The 25,999-nt window shown below is 46.7% G+C and overlaps 1 protein-coding gene across 11 annotated transcripts in view; it reads right to left on the bottom strand.

Moving 5' to 3' along the window:
* Window positions 1-25,999, bottom strand: part of CTNND1 (catenin delta 1) — a 66,763-nt gene that overhangs the window by 29,928 nt on the left and 10,836 nt on the right. For 3 of the 11 annotated variants that reach the window (XM_053277899.1, XM_053277871.1, XM_053277881.1), the window contains exons 2-6: window positions 9,025-9,138; window positions 6,963-7,271; window positions 3,099-3,170; window positions 2,323-2,481; window positions 948-1,483 (exon numbers count right to left, since the gene is read on the bottom strand). In XM_053277899.1, coding sequence (XP_053133874.1) covers window positions 948-1,483; window positions 2,323-2,481; window positions 3,099-3,170; window positions 6,963-7,157 — 962 coding nt within the window. In that variant the 5' untranslated portion in view covers window positions 7,158-7,271; window positions 9,025-9,138. Of the gene's footprint in view, window positions 1-947; window positions 1,484-2,322; window positions 2,482-2,822; window positions 2,943-3,098; window positions 3,171-6,962; window positions 7,272-9,024; window positions 9,139-25,999 lie in introns of those variants that run through there. The other 8 variants (XM_053277936.1, XM_053277927.1, XM_053277944.1 and 5 more) reach the window with 5 other exon arrangements.

The raw sequence follows: 25,999 nt of genomic DNA on the forward strand, positions 1-25,999 counted from the left end.
GCATGCAAGCCACTGGCGGTGGGAGGTATAGCAAAGAGAAAGTTGTTATGGAACGAACACTCTCTCTCTCTCTCTCTCCACTTAATAGCAGAAATATAGGGAGTGGAGGTGAAGACGACTAGGCACTGTTTCCTCTAAGGTGTGTGCATATGCATGTGCTCAAAAGTTTTCTGATGTCCGTTCAGTTACCTTTAGATCCCACTAAGGATGAATTCGGAAGGCCCCACTCTGAATGCATGTGCGCACACAGTGCCTTGATATTGCTGCCCAGAACAAAACTCATTCCACACAGAGATGAAAAAAAAATTAGAGGGACCACTGCAACTAGGGACACTGAAGCTGCTATGGGGAGCCACCTTCTATCTGAAGATGTTAGTCACTAAATTAGATGGACACTTCAAGAGATTCTCTATACTCTGAATATCAAAAATGAGGTTTATAGTAGAGTTCTAAAACCTGTTTTAGGATTTGAAAGGAATTTTGGTCCAGTTCAACATCCAGCCAGACAAAACATTTTATTTGTCAGATGATTCCCCAGGCGATGTTGGTACATTACTCAACATGAACATAGGAAGCTGCCATATACGGAGTCAGACCATTGGTCTATCTAGCTCAGTATTGTCTTCACAGACTGGCAGCATCTTCTCCAAGGTTGCAGGCAGGAATCTCTCTCAGCCCTATCTTGGAGATGCCAGGGAGGGAACTTGAAACTTTCTGCTCTTCCCAGAGCGGCTCCATCCCCTGAGGGGAATATCTTACAGTGCTCATACTTCTAGTCTCCCATTCATATGCAACCAGGGAAGACCCTGATAAAAATACTTCCCCAGACTTCTACGGCATGGACACAGATGTATTTCTCCAGCACTGCTTTAAGGGCCATTTTAAATACCAAGGACATCATCATTTTGTCTAGGGCAGCTACGGTATGACTGGGCATATGCTCCTACCTGAGTCTCTGCCGGTGGTCAGAGGGAGTCCCAGTCCGTCTGCCTGTACCGTAGTCTGGTGGTATTGTGCCATAATCCAGGTCATCATATCCCATGCTGCGCTGGTCATCCTCCAGCCCATAAGGCTCAGCATGGAAGCGATTCAAGTCCATGTTGCTTCCCCCTACCCGCACCTGTGGCTGGGGCCCATAAACATCTTGCCGGCTTGGGGCCCGGTAGCCATCCATCGAGGGACGGTAGCGCTCATCAATGCGGGTCACACGGGACAAGCTGCCATAGCTGTGCTCACTGCCATGATAGCCATCCTCATATGGGCGGCCATAACCATCTGGATAGTGGTAGTTTCGTGGAAGGGTGGCTGTGCCTGGCTGGCTCATGTAGGCGCTCGGGCCACCATTGGCGTTTTTCCTGAAGTTCCTATCCATGGTCTGGATGTAGTTGTTGGTAACTGGAGAGCCATCCACAGGTAGCCCATCGGGACCAAGCGGAACTTGCTGTACTGTGCGTGTAGTCATGGTCTTCACCACCTTCTTGACCTAGAGAGTTTATTAGGAGCCATTAGGTACTGGGAAGTTTTCCATCCCCACACTAGTAAGAATCCTCAGCTCCAATTAGATTTCCTGTAACATTTACCACCCATTAACTCCACCGGACGTTGCTCTGCACCCCTTCCTTGGCCACAGATTAGCTTCAACAATCCTCTTGTTCTGAGCCACCCCTCTGTCTACATAGCCTTACCTATGCCTGTCAGTCACACCCGCTGCAGACAGTCAAGTCCAACTTTAAGTTTCAGGGCTAGTGAGGGCACTGACAGAGCAGAATCCCACTTTTAAGGGGGCTTGGGTCAGCACAGATACAACACTGCCAATTGCCTGGACCATGGTCAAACAATCAGAAGCAGGAAGTAGGGTTGCAACTCATTGCTTTCTGCAAGAAAAATTCTTCCTGCCCAGCTTAAACACTATAGCTTGAGATCCTGGGTTAAATGGTAACACTGTTTAGCTCTAACTGCAGTCACCACCACCACAACTGTTATTGACAGTTGTGTTGGGTGAACAGAATCCCTGCTCCAGAGGGAAGTCAGTGGACAACCCTGCAACCCTCTCCCTATCAGTTAATCATGGCTTAGCAACTGGGGATAACAAATGGACAAGCAGTCACATAAAAGCCATTTTAGATTACCACATGGAAGCAGCTGTCAGTGGACAGCTTAAAGCAGCTCCTATGGAGTAGTTTGTGTGTGACAACCAGCCATTAGAGGCAGTGAAGAACCAAGTGTCTGGCACAAACAGGCCTCACTTCTTCCCCACCCAGTTCCCACAGAAGGGACACATTTCACCACATCAGACACAGCAAATCCTCTCTAGACCCTCACTCTGGTCTCTGTGCGAGTTGTTGTCCCATCATCCGAGGTCTCTACTGAAACAACGGACATGGCACCCTCTGGGTCCTCCTCCATGGTGTAAGTCTCTTCCACAATCTGTCCTGGGTCCTGCATCCTGGGAATGGTGCTGTATATGAGATGACTGTGGTCCTAGGGAGATGAGGACACAGCACATCAGCCCAATTCTGCCCAGACACTACCAGGATGAACTCAAGATTCCCCATGAGCCAGGCAACAACTGCAAAGTCCCCTTAACACTCAAGCAAGGCTGGTATGAAGTGAAATGAGTTCTCCAGCTTTTGGTTTTCTAACTGCCATTGTTTAGGCACACTTGCATGAGTTTTATGCAAGCTAGGACTCAACTGTACCGGCTACAGCTTTTGAACCCCCAAATCCAGGTTACTGGAACACCATGTGTATATACATACACACACTCACTCACAGTCAGATGGCTTTCAACTTGGTACAGAGCACAAATGAAAGCAACTCACACTTCCTGTCTGCATCATGTCCACAGTCACCCACAAGTTCTTCTCCGAAATCATGTGCAGCTTGATAAGCCCTGAGAGCTTATCTCACTGTATCATACAAGGATACTGAAGTCCCTATATCTGGCGACAGAAAGGAGGCCCTTGAAGTAGCCAACTGCCATTCTCACATCTAAATATCAGGCCAGGTCCTCTCCATAGGGAAGGATAGCCAGAATCACCTACATCTTCCAATAAGCGAGTCAACTTGGAAGAGAAGCTCTCAGCCCCTTCATTTACCTGTGGTCCGTTGAGTTTCAGTTCTGAGAATTTCTGCCTCTCCAGGTCAGCATTGCCCAGGAAACGGCCGTTCTGCAAGAAACAACAGTTGTGAGCTTGCACCCAGAATCAGGAAGTATGAAGTTATTTGCTGTGACCAAGCATGTTCAACCAGATCCCTTCAACCCAAGACCATAATGACTATGTCTGCTCTCTAAATCGCCAGGACTAGATGGCATCCACCCAAGTGTTCTGAAGGAACTCAAATGTGAAATTGTCGATCTCTAGCAAAACTACACAACTTTCCCCAACAATCAGGCTCTGTATCAGAGGACTGCAAAGTAGCTAACTGAATTCCGATTTCCAAAGAGGGATACAGGGGAGATCTGGAAAATACAGGCTGCTTAGCTGAAGGAGAACCAGTATGGCTTCTGCAGGGGCAAGTCTTGCCTCACTGGAGTTCTTTGAAAGTATCAGCAGGCATGTGGATAAAGGTGATCACAATATATTTGGACTTCCAAAAAGCTTTTGACAAAGTTCCTCACCAAAGGCTCTTGAGTAAACTTAGCAGTCATGGCATAACGACAGGTTCATGTGTGGATCGGTACTGAAGGACAGGAAACAGAGGGTAGGAATAAATGGACAGTTTTCACAATGGAGCGAAGTAGGAAGTGTGGTCCCTCAGGGATCTGTACTGGGACCAGTGCTCTTTAACTTGTTCATAAATGATCTAGAAGTTGGGATAACCAGTGAAATGGCCAAATTTGCAAATGATACTGAACTATTTAGGCTAGTGAAATCCCAAACAGATTGCAAGGATCTCCAAAAGGATCCCTCCAAACTGGGGTGGGTGGGTGACAAAATGGCAAATGCAGTTCAGTGTAAGCAAGTGTAAAGTAATGCATACTGGGGCAAAAAAACCAACTTCACATTTACACTGAGGGGGTCTAAACTGTCAGTGACTGACCAGGAGAGAGATCTTGGGGTTGTGGTGGACAACTCATTGAAAGTGTTGAGTCAGTGCGTGGCAACTGTGTAAGGTCGATTCTATACTAGGGATCATTGGGAAGGGGACTGAAAATAAAAATGCTAATATTATAATGACGATATACAAATCTATGGTGTGGCCACATTTGGAGTGCTGCGTGCAGTTCTGGTCACCATTTATGAACGGCACTGTAGAACTGGAAAAAGTGCGGAAGAGGGCAACCAAGATGATCAGGGGCCTGGAACACCTTCCTTACGAGAAAAGGCTACAGTATCTGGGGCTATTTATTTATTTATTTATTTATTTATTTATTTAAAATGTATTGTATACCGCCTCCTCCAAAGACTCTAGGCGGTGAACAACAACAATAGCAGCAATAATATTTTTAAAAAGAAAAAGAAATCAAATGGCAGAAGCCTGGCAAAAAAAGGTAGGTCTTGGGAATGGCCTTGAAAGCCACTAAGGAGGGGGGTGAACAAATGGGGGGGGGTTTCCAAAAAGAGGGGTGGTCACAGCGAAGGCCCTCCTATGGGTCCAGGCACCACGCACTACACCAGGGCCCTGGACTCTTTTTTGTTTGATAAAGAGGTGACTATGGGGAAACATGACAGAGGTGTATAAAGTTATGCGAGGTGTATAAAGTTATGCATGGTGCAGAGAGAGTGGTAAGAGACATTTTTCTCCCTCTCTTACATCATTAGAAACAGGGGTCATCCCATGGCACTGAAAGCTGGAAAATTTAGGACCAACAAAAGCACGCACTTTTTCACACAGCACATAATTAATCTATGGAATTCTCTGCCACAGGATGTGGTGGTGGCAACTAGCTTGGATGGCTTTAAAAGGGGCTTAGACAAATTCATGGAGGACAGGTCTATCAGTGTCAGCAGGCTACTAGTCTGGGTGGCTGTAGGCCACCTCCAGCCTCAGAGGCACAATGACTCTCAATACCTGTTGCAGGAGAGCAACAGCAAGAGAGAGGGCATGCCCTCACCTTGTGCCTGTGGGCTTCTCAGAGGCATCTGGTGAGCCACTGTATGAAACAGGATGCTGGACTAGATGGGCCTTGGGCCTGATCCAGCAGGCCTATTCTTATACCATTAAAAGGCTAGAAAGCTGAGCTGATGCAGTTTGAAAGTGACATAGTACATATTGGCTGCTCAGTCTGTGTGTTTACACTTTTCCAGACAAGCAGATGAACACCTGCAAGTTCTCTGTCTATCCATTAAAAACCTCTATAAGCTAAAAGTGACACATACTTGGGATGAACTCAAAATACCTACTCTATGTTGACCCAACCCTACAGTATTCGAAAGCTCTTACCACAGTAGCCAATTGCCACAGTGGTCTTCCACATGCTCAGTTTAGAGCAGGGGTTCCTACCCTTGAATCCCCAGATGTTGGACTACAACTTCCATCATCCCCAATGGCCTTCAGGAGTTGCAGCCCATCACCACCTGGTGACCCAAGGCAAGCAAGCCACTCCTGGTTTAGAAATTTCTTTATCCAGCCCATTGATACAACAGCTCAGAAGCCTCAACTCTTTCCTCACCCTACTGATCTAGGGCAACTCAAGTCTTAGTAGATCCTCTTCCAACAACCAAAGTGAAAAGGAACTGGAAGCAGGGCCTATGAGGCAGCGTTCAAAACTCCACTGTCACTTTGCCCTTCCATCCTTCCTACATACAGCCCAGTTTTTATCCCACCGAGGCAGAGATTCTGAACTTTTGGATTAAAAATTGGACCAAGAAAGTAGTATTATAACCACAAGCTTAAAACAGGTATTTGTATTCTTTCAAACTCCCAACCCTTTAGGTTACAAGGAGAGATTGCAGCTAGCCAGTAAAAAACAAACCAACAAACAAAGGAAAAGCATGATGGAGTTTAATGTAGGTGTGGCTCTTCCACACTTCATTAAGGTATCCCCCCCCCCCCGCCCCACCCATTCATCCTTGTATGCCTCCCATTTAAAGAGCCGGTAGAGGCATCTGAGGACAGAGAGAGATTTCACTATCGATCTTAGATGTCACTACAACTATGAGCAAGGAGGACTTAAATATATTGCCTGGCCTTCCACAGTTCAGCCAGCAGTTCTTCAGTTCTTTTGTCAATTTCCTCCATCTAGAAGTTTCCTCTTGACCAAAGATGACCAGCAGCTAGAGCAAGGCAATTTCTGTTGCTGCTTGAGCCTGTACAGCTGCTTCTATAAGGCAACATTAAGCAGCAGCTAAGCTGTTGTAGGATTATGTGTTTATTGCACTAGTACAAGAATCCCAAATGCAGCAGCTTGCCAGGGCTGACTTTCCTGCTTTGGATCCAACAGAAGCCCTACATTTTTGGCTGCTACCACAAGCACACACTCAACAGGTACTATGAATGCACAATTTGGCCAGGCGCCGTGAAACTGGACTAAACCTTCCGTTATCAAAAATCGTTTTGTGGGGCCAGTCACTGACAAGTACTCTGGTCCAACACTCATCTAGGAACACAGGAAGCTCCCTTAGACCGAGTCAGACCATCGGGACGTCTAGCTCAGTAGTGTGTATACCAGTTGGCAGCTCTCCAAGGTTTTTTGCAAGAGCCTTTGCTAACCCTACTTGGAGGAGATGCCAGGAATTGAGCCTGGGACCTTCTGCATACAAAGCAGATGCTCTGCCACTGAACAAGGGTCCTGTCCCTGAAGATAGCATATATGGGTCTTCCATCCAGGCACTGCTCATACCAAAATAGACCATGCTCTGGGACCAGAGCACAGTAATCTGAGGCCCTTGGTCCAAGCTGCTCCACAACCTAGTCTCAGCAGAAGCCGCACTACCGAGGCAGCACGCCAGTAGGCACCGCTTAAGTCAGAGACAGACAAGCATCCCGCTTGCCCGCCTCAGCTGAGACGATTTTACCTGGTGCCGGCGGGTGAGGGTGCCGTTGGCCATGGTCTGGCTGGCATCCTGTGGGGAGACACGGACGCGCTCCAGCTGCGCAGAGACATGGCGCCGTTCTTCCTCCAGCGCCCGTGTCAGTTTCTCAAACTGTGCCTCCTGCTCTTTGACGGAGGCAAGTATACTGGCAGTCGACTCCACTTCTGAGTCATCCATGGTTGTGAAGACCCCGCACGGGGGGAGAGAGGGTGCAAGGCAGGGAGATGCCACGGGGTTTGTGGGAACTGGCGTCACACAGAAAAGGGGTTGGAGGGGAGAAGGAGCCCCTCACTTCAACATACAGTTGGGAAGAAAGTAAGAAGAGAGATCTTACGTCAGGAAAGAGATTAAAAGGAAAAACCATACTTGAGGCCAAGTAACCCCCACCCCATCCCACCCCATCCTCAAACCAGCAAAGCAGGAAGAGTTAAGATTATTTTAAAAAATGTCCTTCTACCAGCTTCCCCAAGGCAACAATTGCAACATTTTAACTGGCCCAAACACAGCATGTGAAAGGCACACACAAAGGGGTGTGCCTTCAGCAATAAAGTGGGCATACTAATAGAGCTTTGATGCCTACTCCAATCAGCTTCTTTCCTGCAGGCCTTTCCAAGTGCAAGCCAGATTCAGTCTCTGGCACCAAGGTCATTACCTCTTTCGATGGGTAATTCTGATTACCAGCCAGAGATTAACAAGTGGCCTTAGGACAAACTTCTTCCCTGACCCCCCCCCCCCCCCAATACAACTGTGGCCTTTCCCAATTCCCACGTGGCTTGGCTCAACTGCTTCTGGTCGGGTTACTAAGGGAGGGAGGGAGGGAGGATGCCGCTCTATAGAAAGGCTTTTATGTTAAGTGTCTTATTTCAAACACATGTACATGTGGCAAAAAGCTGCCATTTCCACACTGTGTACAATGCACAGAGTGTTTGCCACGTGTCATGGTTTGCAAATTTCCCCCTACACTGAAGGAATTCCCATATAGGAGCAACCACTACAGCAGCAATAATGGACCTGGACAAACTTAACTGGCTAGGCCTAAGAGATTCCAAGGACAACGTGCATTTCCTTGCCACAAAGCGCACACAGCTTTATATACTGCTTTTGATAAGCAACTATTGAAAGTGGCAGAACTTTGAGAAATGTCATGTACAGGAGTCAAGAGGACTCTCTCACTCACACATACACACCCCTACCTGCCTTATACCAAGACAGACCCTTGGTCCATCTAGCTCAGTATTGTCAACACTGAAGAGCAGTTCCCCAAAGCTTGGAGCAGAAGCCTTTGCTAACCCTACCTAGAGATGCCAGGGATTGAACCTGGGACCTTCTGCACGCAAAGCAGATGCTCAAACATTGAGCTACAGCCCCATCCCTAAAGGTGGCATACCTGGGTTGCCCATCCAGGCACTGACTACACCAAGACCTGCTTAGCTTCAGCAAGCAAGCGGCACTGTGCCCTTCAATCATGCTCTGGGGCCATTTTATGCTCTTCAGACCAGTTCTTCCTTACTGCCTTCAGTGCTTTCTTTTTATGCTCCAGCTCAGAGCCAGAGATATAGAGATGCAATCTTAATGTGCTTATCAATTCTCAAAACAAGGCCAACAAGACAGGCAAGAGAGCAAGCTATTTTCCATATAGCTCTAAACCTAGTGTTGATGCCAAGACGCTTAAGAGCAGGCACTGAATGTATCCACTTTCATGAATTTGTAAAGGTGATTTCTGTCTAACACACATACATAATCTGTGTTTGATTTTAAATTGTTTTAAGTTTTTGTGTATGTTTTTAACTTGTTTTTATGTTATTGTTAACCACCAAAGATGGAAGTTTGGGGCGGTGTACAAATCTGATAAATAAATAAATTAATAAAGTTATGGATGTGGGGAGAGGGAGAGAAAGAATACCCCTGTTTTTACCCAACCTAGGACTTCTGCTCCCCTTACCAAGGAGGAATTCCCAGCATTTAAAACGGTTCACCAAAAGGGAACAGAACCCACCACCCAAACCAACAGAAAACATCAGATCAATTTTCATACCATACACACCTGTGAAGGAAGGCCGGTCTGAATTGATTGGTTAAGGCACAGCCTGGTCTAAGTGCAGAAAGTCATGGGAGAAGCAGCCCCGCCACCAACAGCAAGGAAGCAGGAAGGAAAAGGCTGCAGAGACAGCAGGAATGGGATTAAACATAATTACAAGTGTGAATTTAGGGAAGCAACAAGGAGGCAAGGAAGGAAGAATTTGGATAACATGTATTCATTTTAAAATAGCTGTACCCCACCCTCTTGCCCCAAAAGGACTCAAAATGGCTTACATGGAAACTAGCATGCACATTTAAGCAGTAACATACAAAACCAAATTAAGTGGCTTATAGGAAGGGGGAGCCTAAAAAACCATAAACTCCTTCCCACTAAACAGTACGGTTGCACTGAAAGGAGAGTTTCCACAGAAGGAAGAGTCTACATATACTCTTCAGCTGAGCAACACTATGTATGCACAGTGCTAAAACTGTAAGTGATCAGCGACCATTACTGAGTGCTGCTAATTATATCATTGTCAGGTTTGCTTCTGGCATGTTAATTCAGAATCATTGTAGAGATTTTGGCTCCAACCAAAGTCTCAAAAGGTGGCCAACAAGGCAAGACAGAAACTGTGTCTGTGGGAGCAGCGGGGGTGACAAAATAGGCAATATTATTCCACACCATCCCCTGGATGTCCTCCACACCCCAGAAGTTAACAAATCAGTAGGCCAAGCTGAATTAACATCTTGGAACTCTGGTTGATGCAATGTAGAAACAGGAGGTGCGGTTCCCTTCAGCATACACATCCCACCTCTGAAAAGCCTTGTCCACGCATGCCAGCAAAAGCAATTTTCAAAAATCCAGCAAAATCAAGGCAAGGATGACATGCTTGGACTAGCCTGGCCTCCATGACAGATAGTGCCTCAGCCCACTTTCCCACGGTGCTGGTGACACAAGGCCACAGGCAAAACAATCTGGAAGGGGGGAGCCTCTGAAGAGAATTCAGAAGGGGGGTTAAATACAACAGAGTCGCACAACCAGCATCTGGAATATACAGAGCCATTTTGCAGTGATCCAACAGCTCTGTCCATCCCACCCAAGCTTGTACCTTCTCACTCCCATGCAGAAGCCTCTCCTTAAAAATTAAAGCAGCAACTCCGGGAGGAAGACAGTCTTTTAGTGGCAGCTAAGGAAAGGTCCGCTGTATGCTACCAAGTCAGTCTAATGCCTCTAAAGTCCCAACATTTAAAGAGTTCCTTTCCATCTTTTGAGGCTGCCCCTAGAGAGTCACTCTTAGGCAGAGAATTTTCCAGTAGTGTTTAAGATCAAAAGATCCAAATCCTGACATGACATTTCATTACTTAGTAATGCAATCACAGGCACTGGACAAAAGGGCACCCACAAAAAAAATTAGCCAATTTCTGGTAGCAACTAAAGTTACAATAATATTTCCAGAAGAAGGTTTTTGGCTGCTGAAGTTTGGTTTGCTGGAGCATGAGAAAACTAATAAGGAACCAAGATCGTAAAGTCACCAAGAGATTAACCTCCCCTTAACATTATAGCTTCCTCTATGAATATGCATGAACTATGCTTCAGAATTAGATGCGAACTTGTTTGAGAAATAGGAACATGTTTCACAACACTTTGGACAACAGGCCAACACATCACACTGTCATATTTTTAGCCCCATGTTCAATTGCCAAATAAGCATTTTTAACTTTTTCACTTCAGCGCAGACACCTTGGCACCAGGAGGACTTTGACCCAGAAGAGATTGTTAGTTTGCCTTAGACCGTCTTCTGTTTTGCCATCTGATGGCCTCCACCCTGTAATCTTCCTCTGCTAAAAGCAGAGCAGCTCTGCAACAAGGATGCAACCAAAACCTAAGAGGCGGCCATGCACATTCCCTGTTTATTTCTTTTCTAGAGTTGCTATAGATTATCTTGTTTGCAGCCCACCAGCTCCAAGTCCATCCTAAGAATTGGTACTGCATGCCAAGGATACCATATGTTGGGGATACTACCTGTCCCTCTGATAACTACTGCAACTCTCCCCAAGCCCTAAAGAGACATCTGAGGCTACAGAGGCGGCAAACATGTGACTATGTGTGTGCAAGTCTGGGTTCTGGATTTATTTTCCAAGCCACAGATTAAAGAGCAGCACCCAAGCTCAGCAGAAGAGGCTGTAGTGCAGAGGCACCAGGGAGAGAGATCATGGACTCTTGGCAGAGCAAGCTGCCCCTTCCCCACAATGACCCAAGTGGAGAAAGGAGTGGTCCATCCAGCAATCCTCTCTAATAAAACGCTTGGTGTCTGTCCGTGGACGGACACCAAGCGTGCGTTCGTGCCTCACCTGTTCTGGGCATGCGCAAAGTGCATGCCCAGAACAGAGCAAGGGAGGCACGAACAACAGGACCCGGCAGCCATCTTGGGCGGCCAGAAGCGGCCGCCCTGAAGAAGCCGGGTAAGCAGCGGCGGGGGGACACTGGCCGAGGCAGCGGCAAAGCCGCCGCCTCAGCCAGAGGATGCGGCGCGGCCAAGGCAGCAGCGGAGCCATGGCCTGGCCGCGCCGCCGAAGCCAGGCAGGGGGAGGAGGCGGCGGGGGAAGCCGGCCGAGGTGGCAGCGGAGCCACCGCCGCAGCCTGGCCGCGCCGCCGAAGCCGGGCGGCTGGGAGTCCTTGGGGCCCTTGCTCGGCCGGGGAGACCGGCCGGGAATGTGAGGCGGGGGCGGCCCGCACCGGACCGGCAGCGGCGCCCCCAGAGTCTGCCCGGCTGCTGATTTGCCCTTCCCTTCCTAGCGCCCATTATTCAATGGGCTAAAATTTAATTGTGGACTATACAGACCTTTTCCATTTATTGACATAGGTAGCTTTGATTCAATGTCCTTTTCTATACATCCCCTCGAGTTCTCATGACCATGTCTAGAGGGGCCCAGATGCTGCAGCCCCTTCAAGATGTCAAGTGGCCTCACCACCCTGCCAGCCAAGCCTTAAATACAAGCCTATGTACAAGCCTATGCTCTTAGCTGGATTATCTACTGCTCTAAGGGAGACATTTCAGCATACCAAACAAGCCCTCTTCCTGGACCACCGCCTCCATTAAAAAAAGTCAAGGGCAATCCTACCACAAATGCCATTCTAAGACTGCAACCCATCAGGCTCTTCAGGGCTCCATCTTAAAGTGTCTTTCAGTACTAGAGCTCAGTGAATTGGTGTGGGTGCAGTGCACTAGCAAGACAAGCTACCTTTCCTACATGTGTCGGCATCCATGCGTGGTATCAGCAAGCGTAACACCTGGTGTCTAGGGCAGGGCTTACTCTACACTAAGAAAAACCAGAATTGTGCATCAATTAAGCAAGTTAGAAGCGTTGCTCAAGCTAAGCAAAAGCGCGCCCTCCATGGAGTTGGCAACCACAAGGCAAGGCAGCACTACTCCAGGGGCCAGCTAGTGACTTATCCTCCTTAACTCACAGTTCTTTCCTTAGTTATCCAGCAGTGTCCCTTAGAGCATTTGATCTGTCCTCCTCAGGGATACACTGAAACAATTCTGCCCATCTCCCAAACACACTGAACCCATTCTCCCACACACAAACTCATCAGGCTCCTGGCAATACCCTCATGACATTATCCATACCTATTTATAACACTTCCTCTTAAGTGCTCAAAGAGCTTCATATATCATTTCGCTAACCCTTAAAGCCAGTAAGGTTGCCTCCTTACCATCAATGGGTTACCAAAGCAGGTGTGTGTGTTGGGGGGTGTTGCTTTTGGCAAGGCCATCCAGGAAGCTCAAGCTCTGCTGATATTGAAAGGTGGGGTGGGGGTGGGGGAGAAGAGGGATGTTCCAACTCTTTCAATGCCCCTCTATTCTAGCATCCCAATACTAGCAGCAGTCAGCTGGATCTCTCAAAAGCAGGGAAATTAAGGTGATGGCTGTTTTTGTTTATTCCCAATACGTGATGCTCAATGTCCAAAAATTCCTTTGCAAAGTTCATTTAACTATCCTGGTAAACAGCCACTGAAAAACTTGCAGTGCAATCCTATGTTTTCTCAGAAGCAGTAAGTGCTCAATAGAGCTTATTATTATTTATTATTTGATTTCTATATCACCCTTCCAAAAATGGCTCGGGGCGGTTTACACAGAGAAATAACAAACAAATAAGACGGAACCCTGTCCCCAAAGGGCTCACAATCTAAAAAGAAATGTAAGAGAGATACCAGCAACAGTCACTGGAGGTACTGTGCTGGGGGTGGAGAGGGCCAGTTACTCTCCCCCTGCTAAATAAAGAAAATCACCACGTTTAAAGGTGCCTCTTGCCAAGTTAGCAGGGGTTATTTGCTTATCCCCAAGCAAGTATTCATAGGGTTGCAGTCTTAGTTTTCTTTTAAAAAGAGAGGGTGGGAGTGGTAGTGGCTAAGCTAGTGATCACCACATCATATGGTTTTGACTACAGCCATCCTCACACACAAACTTTCTCCCTGCCCACCCCCCACCATCTCTCCCCCTCAAGAATTGCAAAAGACATTTGCAAGGCTGTCATGCCCAAGTTTGAAAGCACTTTAACTCAATCAATCAATCTTTATTATGGTCACAGACATGCATAGTTTTAACTCATGTTCTAACTTGCACTTTGAGAATACTAGACTGGACTCCTGAGACCAACAAAATGCCAGAATTTCTCTAGGGGTGTGTAAGGGAATGTAAAGACGCCCAAGGTTATCGGATTGGGATTGGCCAAAGGTATAAAAATGGCAGCACCCTGAAACTCAAGACCTCAGTTTAAGGTGGCAGACCGATGCTCCTCACAGTGTGTGCAGTCACTGGGTAAGGATTTAACTGCTAGACCATACAAGCTCCAAACAGCTGAATGCCTAACGAAGTCAGAAAATAAGTGTTTCCTGCAATAAATTGATATAAACCATACGTATGCAGCTACAAGTTCTCAGGGTTTGTCTCACCACAGTGCGAAGAGCTAGAGGTCTGATACATCCGAAGCTTCTGCACGTCACCGATTTAGCTTTCAAAGACCATTTCTTAATTCCACCAGTGCAGATTTATATAGCCTCTTCAGAGCATTGTTCAGAGTCCTCCCAACTATCAGAAAGCCTGACTCTACAACTTCTGAGTAACAAGCAAAGTTCCAGGTTGCAAGTGTTGAAGCCCTGCAAACCTTAACCTAGGCTACTACTTATTTACTTCTTTCCCCCACTAACTGGGCAGAGAGGCACCTTTCTGTGCCAGTGGTTGGTTTCTTGCATTTAGCAGGGTGGTGATGGCAACAGTTAACTGTTGCAATTCATCCCTACATAGCATCCCTCCTAGTGGCTGTTGCTTCCTCTGTAAAGCAGTTTAAGAAGTTTTTGTTGTTGAAGATCAGTAAACAAGTAAGAGCTACTACTGTTTAGTCTCCAAATAAGAGTGTAAGCAAATGTTAAAGAAAAGGAGAGGAGAGCTGGTCTTGTGGTAGCAAGCATGACTTGTCCCCAAAGCTAAGCAGGGTCTGCCCTTGTTGCATATGAATGGGAGACTTGATGTGTGAGCACTGCAAGCTATTCCCCTCAGGGGATGAAGCCGCTCTGGGAAGAGCAGAAGGTTTCAAGTTCCCTCCCTGGCTTCTCCAAGATAGGGCTGAGAGAGATTCCCGCCTGCAACCTTGGAGAAGCCGCTGCCAGTCTGTGAAGACAATACTGAGCTAGATAGACCAATGGTCTGACTCAGTATATGACAGTTTCCTATGTTCCTAAAAATGGCAGCACATATAACATACAGCTAAGGCAGCAATGACCTCTCCTACCCACAGGTACAAACATTTGCCTTGCTGGGGCTGTGTCCAATCTATTTCCCAGGCCAGCTGATACACAGCATGAAATTATAATGATTCTGCAATCACTCCCAAAAGAACAGTCCAGATCCACTGCGAACACACACAGCTCTAGGGAAATGAGTAGGTCCTTTGTTGAATCTTTTGCTAAGGATGTGTTGGTATTGTTCCCAGGAGGGCCAGTGTAGGTGAGAAAGTTTTGATCAGTTAAGTTTGCAAGAAGACAATGCCCCCCAAAAGCTTCCTTCAAACAGTCTGGAACAGTGCATGAGCACAAAAAGATTAGGATGACAATATCAGAGAGTCTTCTCTCAACACCCTTCCCAAATGGTGCCAAAACTGGGGTAAAGGTCTAAAAGTCCATACTCCCATTATGAACACCATGTTATATTTCATGCTGCTGCTAAGCGTCTCTAAACCCTTTACTAGAACTTAGTTGTGAATGCTCATGACACTAAGAAGAATTGGTAGTGGACATTAAATGGCGATTTGAATCCATTCAAGAACTCCCCTTTACCAACAGGCTTTTTAGGAGTGCTCCGGCAACTTGATTGTGGGAGAACTGGAAGCACAAGTGAGCTAGAGCTCTTATTCTCATGGAAATGACAATGCTAAAAAAGCTTGCACTGGAAGCTGTGCAAGTACCAGACAAGAACATTTTCATACACAAACCGAGCAAGTGCAACTCTCAAATGCTTTCTGTCCTAAAGCCAGGATGAATGCTCCATCCAATAGCCTAGATCTATATATGGCATCACAACTCCAAGTGGTCCTGGATAAAACCTATTTGGATATTTTTCCAACCTGGTTCAGGTATGTCTTGGTTGCCATGATGAATGACCTCCACTGAAAATCAACCAGGATAAGGACCTGTGCATTCTCTTAAGCCACTCATTGGTTTTCAGTACCCTTCAGGATCACTTAGGACTTGGAGGAACAGTATTACAGGGGCTCTGGTCCTACTTGGAAGGCTGCACCCAGAAGGTGGTGTCTTTCACTTATGAGATATCTCAAAGTTCCATCTTGTCTCTCATGCGTTTTTTCACATTAAATGGTTGCAGGAGGTCATCTGAAGGTTTAGGCTGAAGTGTCCCCAGTATGTCAACACTACCTAGCATTCTTTCATTTTCATAAACTGATCCTGGGAAAGAAATAGAAGCCTTGAACTGGTGTCTGGAGACAGTTCCGCTCTGTATGAAGGCAAACAAGCTGAAACTTAATCCAGGCAAGATGAAGGTGCAGTTACCTGGAAATTCCATGCAACTGGGCAATGGCACACAACTTGTTTTTGCAAGGGCCTGCAGTCTGGGAGCACTTGGTCCAGTGACATCATCAGAGGCTAGGTGACATCAGTTGCCAAGGGTGCATTTTACCGGCTTTGTCTGGTTCATCAACCGCTTGCCCTCAAGTCACACAAACTGATCACATCCATACTGGGTTAGTGTAACCAACTCCACTTGGGTTGCTTTTAAAGACAGTCTGGAAACTTCAACTGGTGGAAGATGCTGTTACACAAGTACTGGGGATGGATCACAATCATTTGGCCCCAATTTTGTATCAACGGCACTGGCTGCCAGTTTGTTTCCTGGAACAAAATTTTAAAGAGTGCTGCTAGTAATAAACTGTAGGCCCTAAACTTTAAAGGGCCTTTCACAAACTTACCTAGGCCCTGACCTCTGGCTCACATGATGCAAGTTTGCTTGACAGCTACTAAAGACAGGGCTCTCAGTGGTGGTGCTTAATCTTTGGAACTCCTGGTCTTGTGGTAGCAAGCATGACTTGTCCCCTTAGCTAAGCAGGGTCCACCCTGGTTTGCATTTGAATGGAAGACTAGAAGTGTGAGCACTATAAGATATTCCCCTCCAGAGATGGAGCCTCTATGGGAAGAGCATCTAGGTTCCAAGTTCCCTCCCTGGCAGCATCTCCAAGATAGGGCAGAGAGAGATTCCTGCCTGCAACCTTGGAGAAGCCACTGCCAGTCTGTGTAGGCAAAACTGAGCTAGATGGACCTATGGTCTGACTCAGTATATCGCAGCTTCCCATGTCCCTATATTCAACACATACACACCCCTATTGTTATTTCACAAAAGCTTTCACAGTCAATTCTAGTTGGTGATCTGTGGCTGCTGTTTTATTTTACTGACTTATTTATCCACCCCCAGAGGACTTCTCCTAAAGGGAAACACACATACATATGGTAAATAAAATATTTGCTAGCCCCCTTGGTTGCTCTTGCAAATTCCAGTGTCTCAGTTTGCTCTATAATAGGCTTAGGGATGTGGGGTGCAAGTTTTTCTATTTCTAAACATTTATTGGACACATCCAGACTAGCATTGTAGGTGAGGAAATGTAAATGGGGGGAAAACTGCATGGGGGAAATTTTACAATACACAATTTTCTAGAAAACCCACATCACTGAATATGAGTTCCCAACACAGGACATACAAGATGCTTACATAGTCCAGGACTCAGAAGTCAGGGTATAATTCCCCACACCTTCCCCACTCCCCCAGTGCCTAGCAATCATACTTGCCAATACAGCTATGAATACACAATGTCTCTCAGCCAGAAAAAAAAAAATATTAACCAATATTTGCTTACTCCAAGCTCAAGAACAAGACAATGCTATTCCATTATGAGCCAAGTTATCTAAGCAGTGAATGGCTTGGTAGAGAACTTGTTTTTCTTCCACATCTGATTTCAAGCTGTGCTTTTCTCCATCTCTTCCTCACAGACGTAAAAGAAATCAGTTATCCAATACAAATGTGTCCTTGGAGAAAAGTTCAAAATATTAAGCCCATGCAAACTACTTTGTGGGTACTTCAGGAATAGATGTGTCATCTGCCAATATTACACCAGCACAAATTACAAATGGAAGCCAAGAGGATAGTAGTCTGTCTAAATCTACTTATTTAAGCCAGCAACTTTGCAGGTTACAGCTCATGCTCTTGTTAACTAGTTTAGCTTAGGTTTTTCCTCAGAAAGCATAGAGCAAGAAAGATACATGTGGTTCAGGGGACGAAGAGTGGCGGGCCCTCTTATGGGCTTTTTTATTTACCGCCCTGTAATCCTCCCCCCTCCCGCCCCACCCCATGCTCTCTGAGAGGGAACCCTGTAGGGTATCCCCTGCCTGAGAAAGATCCATTTAAAAGAAGGAAAAGCTCACCGAAAAAGGTTGGTAGAAGGAAGGCCCGGGCAGGAGCCTGCCCAGGTGTGTCTGTTCAGGAGCGAAGACAGCAAGGAACTGGGGAAGTATACCTTGGCATGCTGGGAGAAGGGGACGGATCATCTACTATCCAAATCACCTGAGACTTCCTGTCTTCTGGAGCAAGGAGCGGAAGATTACCCATTGTAAGCCGTAACCTCCTACTTCAAGGGAGAAAACCTTGTGCCACACTGAGAATATGGCCAAACATGTTCAACTATTTTTATGAAAGCACTCTAGACATGCAAACGAAGATTAGTGTCAGATCTCTTGCCAAAGCCCATCTGAAGACCACCAAGAAATCCTTATGTAGCAGCAGCCCCATGAAGCATAGGGGCGCTGGCCACAAGGATACCCTGAAGTACGTAGCGTCTCTTCACACCAAACCAGCCCGACAGGAATGGTGGGGATATGAATACTTCTCACATGCATTAATAATAAATTAATAAGATGGAAGTATGACAAGTATGAACTCAGTCAAGACAAGACTTACTAGTTCTCTCACGCTCATGCTCACACTCACACTCACTCCACCACCAGAGTATTGTTCAGTCTTGAATAAAACTGAAGCCCCAGTTGAACCAATTCAGGGAAAGGTTGCCTAGTCAACAATAGAACTCAAGCCCAAGGTAAGAGACAAGGTAAAGTTAACAGCCCAGTGTAGTTTATTGCAACTGGTATTGCCATTCCCAATGCAACTGGTATTGCAGCTCAATACCAGTTGCAGGAGAGCAACAGCAGGAGAGAGGGCATGCACATACCTCTTCATGTGGGCTCCCCAGGGGCATCTGGTGGGCCACTGTGTGAAACTGGATGCTGGACTAGATGGGCCTTGTGTCTGATCCAGCAGGGATGTTCTTATGCAGTTTACAGATCAAGATCTGGGCTTCTTCACTGAGTGTATGCATGTCATCCTGTTGCACATTTAGAACTTTGCTTGGGTTCAAGAGCAACGCGAAGATATTACTGCATGACAAAGGAAGGGAAGGGGGAATGTGAACTGTGTTGACCAACCCTCTCTGACGCACACACATTTTCTCCTCTATTCATGCTTTGATCATGTACTCTATAGGGCCCCTTTCCTCTTTAAAGGTATACAACTAAAGTAGCGATACAAATAGCTAGTATACAGGTATACTAGTCATGAAGGTGTATACTGCCAAAGGTACAGTGTGGTAAACCCATTTTCCTCCTAATTGTGTACAAGATGGCCTTTATGCCCAAGCCCTATTCAGATATGCAAAAATGTTTCACAATATACAAGGAATGAATCCCCCCCTCCTTTAAAAATCTATCTATCTGAGCAGGGCTCCAGTCTTTCATTGGATAACTTCTCCCTCCCGATGCCTTTCTCAGGACTCCGTTCTTGAACAGAGCTTTGCTTCAACCTAGCATTCTATCTCCTCCCTCACTGCTGCTGAACTCTCCAGGACACATGCCAACTATTTGTTATCAGCTTTCACTTGTCACTGTATACCCCCTAGAACAGGGGCATGGGGCAGAGGCATGTGCCAAGTCAATAGTCAAACCTTTTCGGCTGCTGGACAGCCTCAGCAAAGCCCCTACCATGTTCTTAGACCTTTAGCAGAATCATGTTTGAGGATTTATTCCATGGTTGTAAGGCTGATCTGCAAGATATCTTGTGTTGATACACCGGCAACCATGCTGTCAAATGGTGTTATACCTTAAATGCAAGTTGTGACCACACCCATAAGCTTTCAATTAAAGATCAGCTATACTTCTAATCCCAAGAGCAACTAAGGTAGACCATGAAGTGTGTGGACCAGGATGCCTAAAGTCTAGAAAGCAGCATGTGGACACATGCAGCAAGGAGGATTTCCAGTGTTTGGAAGGCCTTTGATAGTCCGCATCACTCCATGTTCCTCCCTCAATTGGCAGAAGGTATTGTGCACAATGCATGTGCAGCTTACATGCTTTGAACAGGTTGCAAAAATTCACCTTTCTGCACTAAGGAAAGTAACCATAAAGAAGCATACAGTTTGCACCTTTGCATGTAGCATAGTGTGGGCAGAGGGACTGCAAAGATTTGGCTCTTTGTGGCCAGATGACCTTTAATTGAAGTGGGGGGCTTTAAAATGAGGGAGCTTCTGTTTTGTTCACCTGTTTAGAGAGTCACTCTCCATACTCCTACACAGAAGACTTTTTGCTTCTACAGGAAAAGCAGCTTCCTTTGCCAAAACGGAGAGAGTCCCATGTGATAGCTTTGTTCATTACTTTGCATGGACTTTGAACACTTTGCCACTCCCTATGCATGCAAGAATGTTCAGGGCTCTTGTCGACCCAGGCGAGCAGAAAGTAGGCCTTTCTACAGGCTGCCTCTCTTCTGGTAACCAGCCAGACTCCAGCAAAAACGCCTGGGCTGTGCACAGGGCGTGTCACCCGCTGATTACAACTGGCTCAAGGCAGAAAGGTAAAGCTTTGCCCTAACGTGTGTCACATACAAAAGACTGGTTGAACTAGTTGATCTGATCTCTTGAAGAGAGGCATGTCTGGCTCCCCATCCTATACGCAGCACACCCCAGCCTGCACCCTCAAGGGATGAAGATTACATGCCTAATCAGGAAGGACTCTCGCAAGTTACTAGTGTCCCAGCTTATACCCAAACATGCATCACCTGGCCATATAAGGGGAAAGCTGAGCAGCTAGAAGAGGCAGATAAGAAAGCAATGATGGTGTGGGATGGGGTGGGGGGAGGAGGAAAGGCTGCAGTTTCGACTTCTGGAGAGAATGTGTGGGAAGGAAGCAACAAGGACAGTTGCCAAAGACCACAGCGAGTCTGAAGGACAGTTCAACACAACCCATGAGGAAGGAGAATAATTTTATGCCTGGGGAAATAGTAGCAGCAAGTAGTTGATCCACAGGGAGTGAAGACTAGCATTAGTTCTCTCACTCCCTCATCACTCCAACCAAAGAGGCAGCGGAAAAACAGATTTCTTCTTCTTTGAGGGAAAGACTATAGCTCAGTGGGAAGAGCATCTGCTTTGCATGCAGAAGACCCCAAACTGAATTGCTGGCATCTCCAGGTAGGGTTGGGAAATATCACTCTGGAACCCTGGAGAGCTGCGGCCAGGCAAAGTAGGCAATACTGAGCTAGCTGGGACAAGAGTCCAACTTGGTAGAAGGCAGTTTTGCATGTAAACCTATATGCAGACTTCAACTCTCATTGTGGCTTCATACCACAATAGTGAGATGCTGTTTTTCTTCCATCAAAGCTGACTGAGCAGTAACAGGAGCCCTCCTTCTGCTGGACATTCAGTGATCAGCTGGATTTAAGTCCTACATTTCCCTCTACAAACAAGAATGGCACACTACTGAGGATAGGAGAGAAGAGTAGGATGATTGCACATCATGGGGGCAATGGCAAGAAACACCAGAGGCCAGTAAAACATGAGCTCTGGCCTGCTCTGACCAAAGTTACACCCTATGCCTCTCAAGAAAGGAATAGCAGTTCTGAGGAAGAATGCAGAGCATACACAAAACAGGAAAGGAAATGGTGCCCAGTTGCAACCGAAGAGAGGGGAAGGATTGTTCCAATGGTATGTCAGCAATCTGGCTGCAGGGCAGCTGTCCTTCTGGCCAGTCAAAGGAAGAATTGTATACGCATGTGTGAGGACTGCCTTGGTAGGGGCCACAAGGTTAGCTATGCAAGCCCAAGACACACAGGAGGAGTGGCTGTAAGCCCCCTCTCGGGTGCCAATGAACCAGATGGAAAAGCAAGGTAAACATCATTGCTATCCTTCAGAAAGGCAAGACAGCACCACACAGACTCATAGGGCAGGGTGTGCGCGCGTGTATGTGTGTGTGTGTGTGTATGCATGTGTGTGTGCGCATATATATATGTGCGTGTGTGTGTTGAGAATACTATTAGCTACCCTGTGTGTACAGCATCAAGCAGCTTCTACCCAACAACTAAGAAGTCCAGCCTTCAGACTTGCATCAGTGTGGCTTGAGTAGTTCTGGAACTAACAAGACTTTAGGGCAGAGAGATACAGCTATTGTAACTATGCATCTCTTATTTGGCAACCAGCAAGCCACACCTCCCTGCATCTGAAGAGCAAGTCACAATACTAGTGGATCATTCAGCTAAAACTATAGGAGGAGACTTTGGCACCAGTTCTGCAAAAATTCCCTCGGCCTTTTAACAGTAGCAGCGTGTTTACATGCTAGCCCTGTAAAACTCCCATTAGGAGTGCCTCATGGCACTGTTAAGCAAGGCACATGGGCAGAGGAATAACTCAAGTGCTCAGTCATCCCCTGGGTTTGACTACACCTTGTATTTGCTCCTGTAACGGCAGGATAAATATCTACAGTCTGTGCATACAGGTATAGGATACACATCTTGCATAATCTGCCATGCCCAACATCCAATAGAAGCACCCCTAGTTTAATCTATGTGTATACAACCACAGGACATGCCATTAGTTATATTTATCCTCATATGAGCCTGCAGTCTCTTGCACCCTCAAGAAGGGATCTATGCATGAGGCAGCAGGCAAGACCGCCTGGATTCCCAGCCTCTAAGCACAGGAGCTTCAGAAGTTGGAAATCCTTCTGCAACACAAAGGCGACTCTCTTCTCTGTGGGAATTTGCAGCTGAGCTCTGGGAACAAAGGGATTTCACAGGCGCGCGCACACACACAGACATCTCACTTCCACCCCCCCATACCCCTCCCGCTTCCCCATTTCCTGTCACAGTAGCACCAGACCTCAGGCCCAGAAACAAACAAACACAGAGTACTGGATTCTGGGAAATGGGCCAGAGCATTCCAGGGCGGCCCAGCCACCAATCAGCAGCAGGAGCTCCCACTTCACCCAGCTCAGCTCCTTATCATGTTAGAGGCAAAACAATTCTTCCCGACTCCCTCCCTCCCCCGCCCCACATAACCCAATGCAGGATTTGACTAAAGCAGCAGCTAGGATGCTTGGCCTGTGGCCCACTGTCAAGAATTTGAAGCAGCGGGGGGGGGGGGAGGTGAGAGGCAATTAGCAAACTGACCATTCTAACTCAACAGCATTACCATGGGGCATCTGGCAATTCCTTGTTCAATAAGCTACAAAATGCCTAAGTATATCCACATCCACCACCTATTTTGAGTTGACAAGCGAGCAGTATTCCCTGTACAGTAGTTTCAGGGCCCATACAATATGTGAACTCCTTAGTAGCATCAACGTATCTCCATGGCATGCAAAACGTGCCTTGAATCTCACCCATCACCATCCCTCTCTAGTCTCATTTTCAAACATTCAATTTCAATACTACCCAACACACACACCACCACACAACCAGCACCAACCCAGCTTTCAATTACAACCTTAAAGTAAATAGAATCTTGATGTTCTTTGAGATAAGGTCTCACTATCAGCAACACAGGAGCAAAGTCCTTAGCAGTCGGTAGCACTCGGAGTGCTAGCCTTCCCTAGATACTGCTCACAAGAATCAGCCACTAGAGATCGGTTCTACAGCCAACACCCAACTGACTCAGTTTTGCATGCCCTTTTCACGGTGGGAGCATTTAGAAGGGAAGGCAGCTGCTAGCGCACCACCTTGAGTCAATCTCAGGTGCATAGGCCTTTTACTTTAAACCCCAGTCTGAGGCTGAAGCCTCTCCCCTCCCTTCTTGAAACTCATTCCATCACCTCTACTCTGGCCCCTTATGCCCTTCATGGGTATAAGACCACCACGAAGCCAGAGCTCAAGACTCCTGCATGGGGCAGGGGGGGAGGCTATTGGGCAACCCAGCCACAGTTTGCTTCTGCTGTATTCACCCCAGATTACCACCGACTTACACCTCCTGCATGTATAGTAGACACTTCTGAGCCATTTGGAAGCAGTTGGTTTAAGTACACACAAGACCTTAAAAACCAGCCATGCGAACTAACCACGTGCTATCGAACACATATAGGCCTATATAGGTGGATAGCTCATGGCCACTTAAGTTTGTGGCTGGCACCCAGACAAGTATTTCCAACTCTGCAGATGTGTTTTTCACACCATCCCATAGTTCCCAGCAACTGCCACTACTTTGCACATTCTGGGTTACAAGATGACAAAACTTGTCACCGAATCAGCAGTCTTCGTTCTACAAACACATTTCAGGTGACCGAAAGAGCACAGAGCCAAGTCAAGTTGCGACTTGGGGGTAGGGGAGGGATATTTCACTTCTTCAGGTTCTAATACAATGCACTGCATGAACAGCTCCCCTCCAGTGCCCTGAAAACCATTGCACTACGAGGCACAACGACATCAGCTGGCTCTCGTACATCTCGAAGGTGGGGAAACAAAGAACGTTCACTACAGCAATGTAGTCATTTGGCAAAGATCAAGATGAAACTGTGGCAAACTACACAATGGCCACCTGACATGGCTCTTCACAGGTGCAGGGTTCTTTTTTTTGGTCCAGTCTGAAATCCTCAGAATCTCAAATACAGTTAGCAAGTTTCTAGATCTAGTTACCTATAGAAAAAATGTGTTGAAAGTTTGACAGGGATGTCCAGAAAAGCTCAAGAGGGAGGAGTGTGGAGGACTTCCAGTAGTTCAAAGGTAACGCTTAGGGGTGTGTGTGAACCGTTTTTTGTGATTAAGTCCAAATTCGGACCGATTCGCAAGTCCGCAAGATGGTTCGGTTGGAACAACCAGCTGGGCCAGTGCATTCAACCAAATCAGCTCGAACCAGTTCAGCAGTTTGAGGGGCTATCTAAAGTGACTTGTAAAGGAGAACCCAGTGAGGATTCTCCTTTAGAAGCAAAGGGGAATCTTTTACAAAAGGCTTCTAAAGGGCGCCGAGAGCCGAATCTGAATAAGCTGAATATTTATATACCGCTTTTCAGCAAGAATTCCCAAAGTGGTTTACATAGACAGAAATAAGACAAATGGCTCCCTGTGTCCATAGGGCTCACAATATTAAAAAAGAGACACCTGCAACAAGCCACTGAAGGGATGCGGTGGTGAGGATGGATAGGGCCCTTTGCTCTGCCCCTGCTAAATAACTGCCACTTTTAAAAGGTGCCTCTGGCTCAATTAGCAGGGGACTAACTAAGCTGAGACACCTTTAAACATAAGTGATGGGCTCCTGGGTCCAGTAGGGAGCAGCGGCGCTCCCCCCAGCAGCCCAGGCATGGCAGAGTAGCTCCAGCACTGACCTGGCCTCTGCACATGCTCACCAGATTCCCCTTTACTAGCCACTTTACACAGACCCTTGAACAGCTGAACCAGACTGCCTTGAACGAGTTCGATTCAGTTCGACTACAGACTTCTGTCATCTTCTGAGGTAGGACAGCAAAGCCGCACCTACTAGGCACAGGGATAGGACATACTCCTGTGATGAAGTAAAGAGTTGCATTTTCTCCAAGAGGAAGACAAAGCACCATGGCATTCAACCAAACCCATCCATGTCGTCACTCCCCGACTCTAAAGATTGTCGTTTTTGCATGGTCCAGACCATTTCCTCTTCTCCCTATCTTTATGCTAGAACAAACAAAACAAACTTGCAGACAACTTGACGAATTATTCAGTTAAACAGGAATAGCACAAGTCTGGAAAAAGCACTGCAGGTCTATTGATGTACATACCACACAAGAACAAAATCAAGTCTTGCAAGATGCTAATCTGCTGTGGGCAAGGGTTCTAAGCCAATTCATTTCAGTTAATAGTTGACTCAGCTATTAACTAGAAATGAAGTCACTAGTAAGGCTTGGTCTTATGGTAGCAAGCATGACTTGTCCCCTTAGCTAAGCAGGGTCTGCCCTGGTTGCATATGAATGGGAGACTAGAAGTGTGAGCACTGTAAGATATTCCCCTTAAGGGATGGAGCCACTCTGGGAAGAGCCAAAGGTTCCAGGTTCCCTCCTTGGCATCTCCAAGATAGGACTGACAGAGTTCTGCCTGCAACCTTGGAGAAGCCACTGTCAGTCTGTGTAGACAATACTGAGCTAGATAGACCAATGGTCTGACTCA

The sequence above is a fragment of the Hemicordylus capensis genome, chromosome 1 (genome assembly GCF_027244095.1).
Source record: "Hemicordylus capensis ecotype Gifberg chromosome 1, rHemCap1.1.pri, whole genome shotgun sequence".
Taxonomy (NCBI): Eukaryota; Metazoa; Chordata; class Lepidosauria; order Squamata; family Cordylidae; genus Hemicordylus; species Hemicordylus capensis.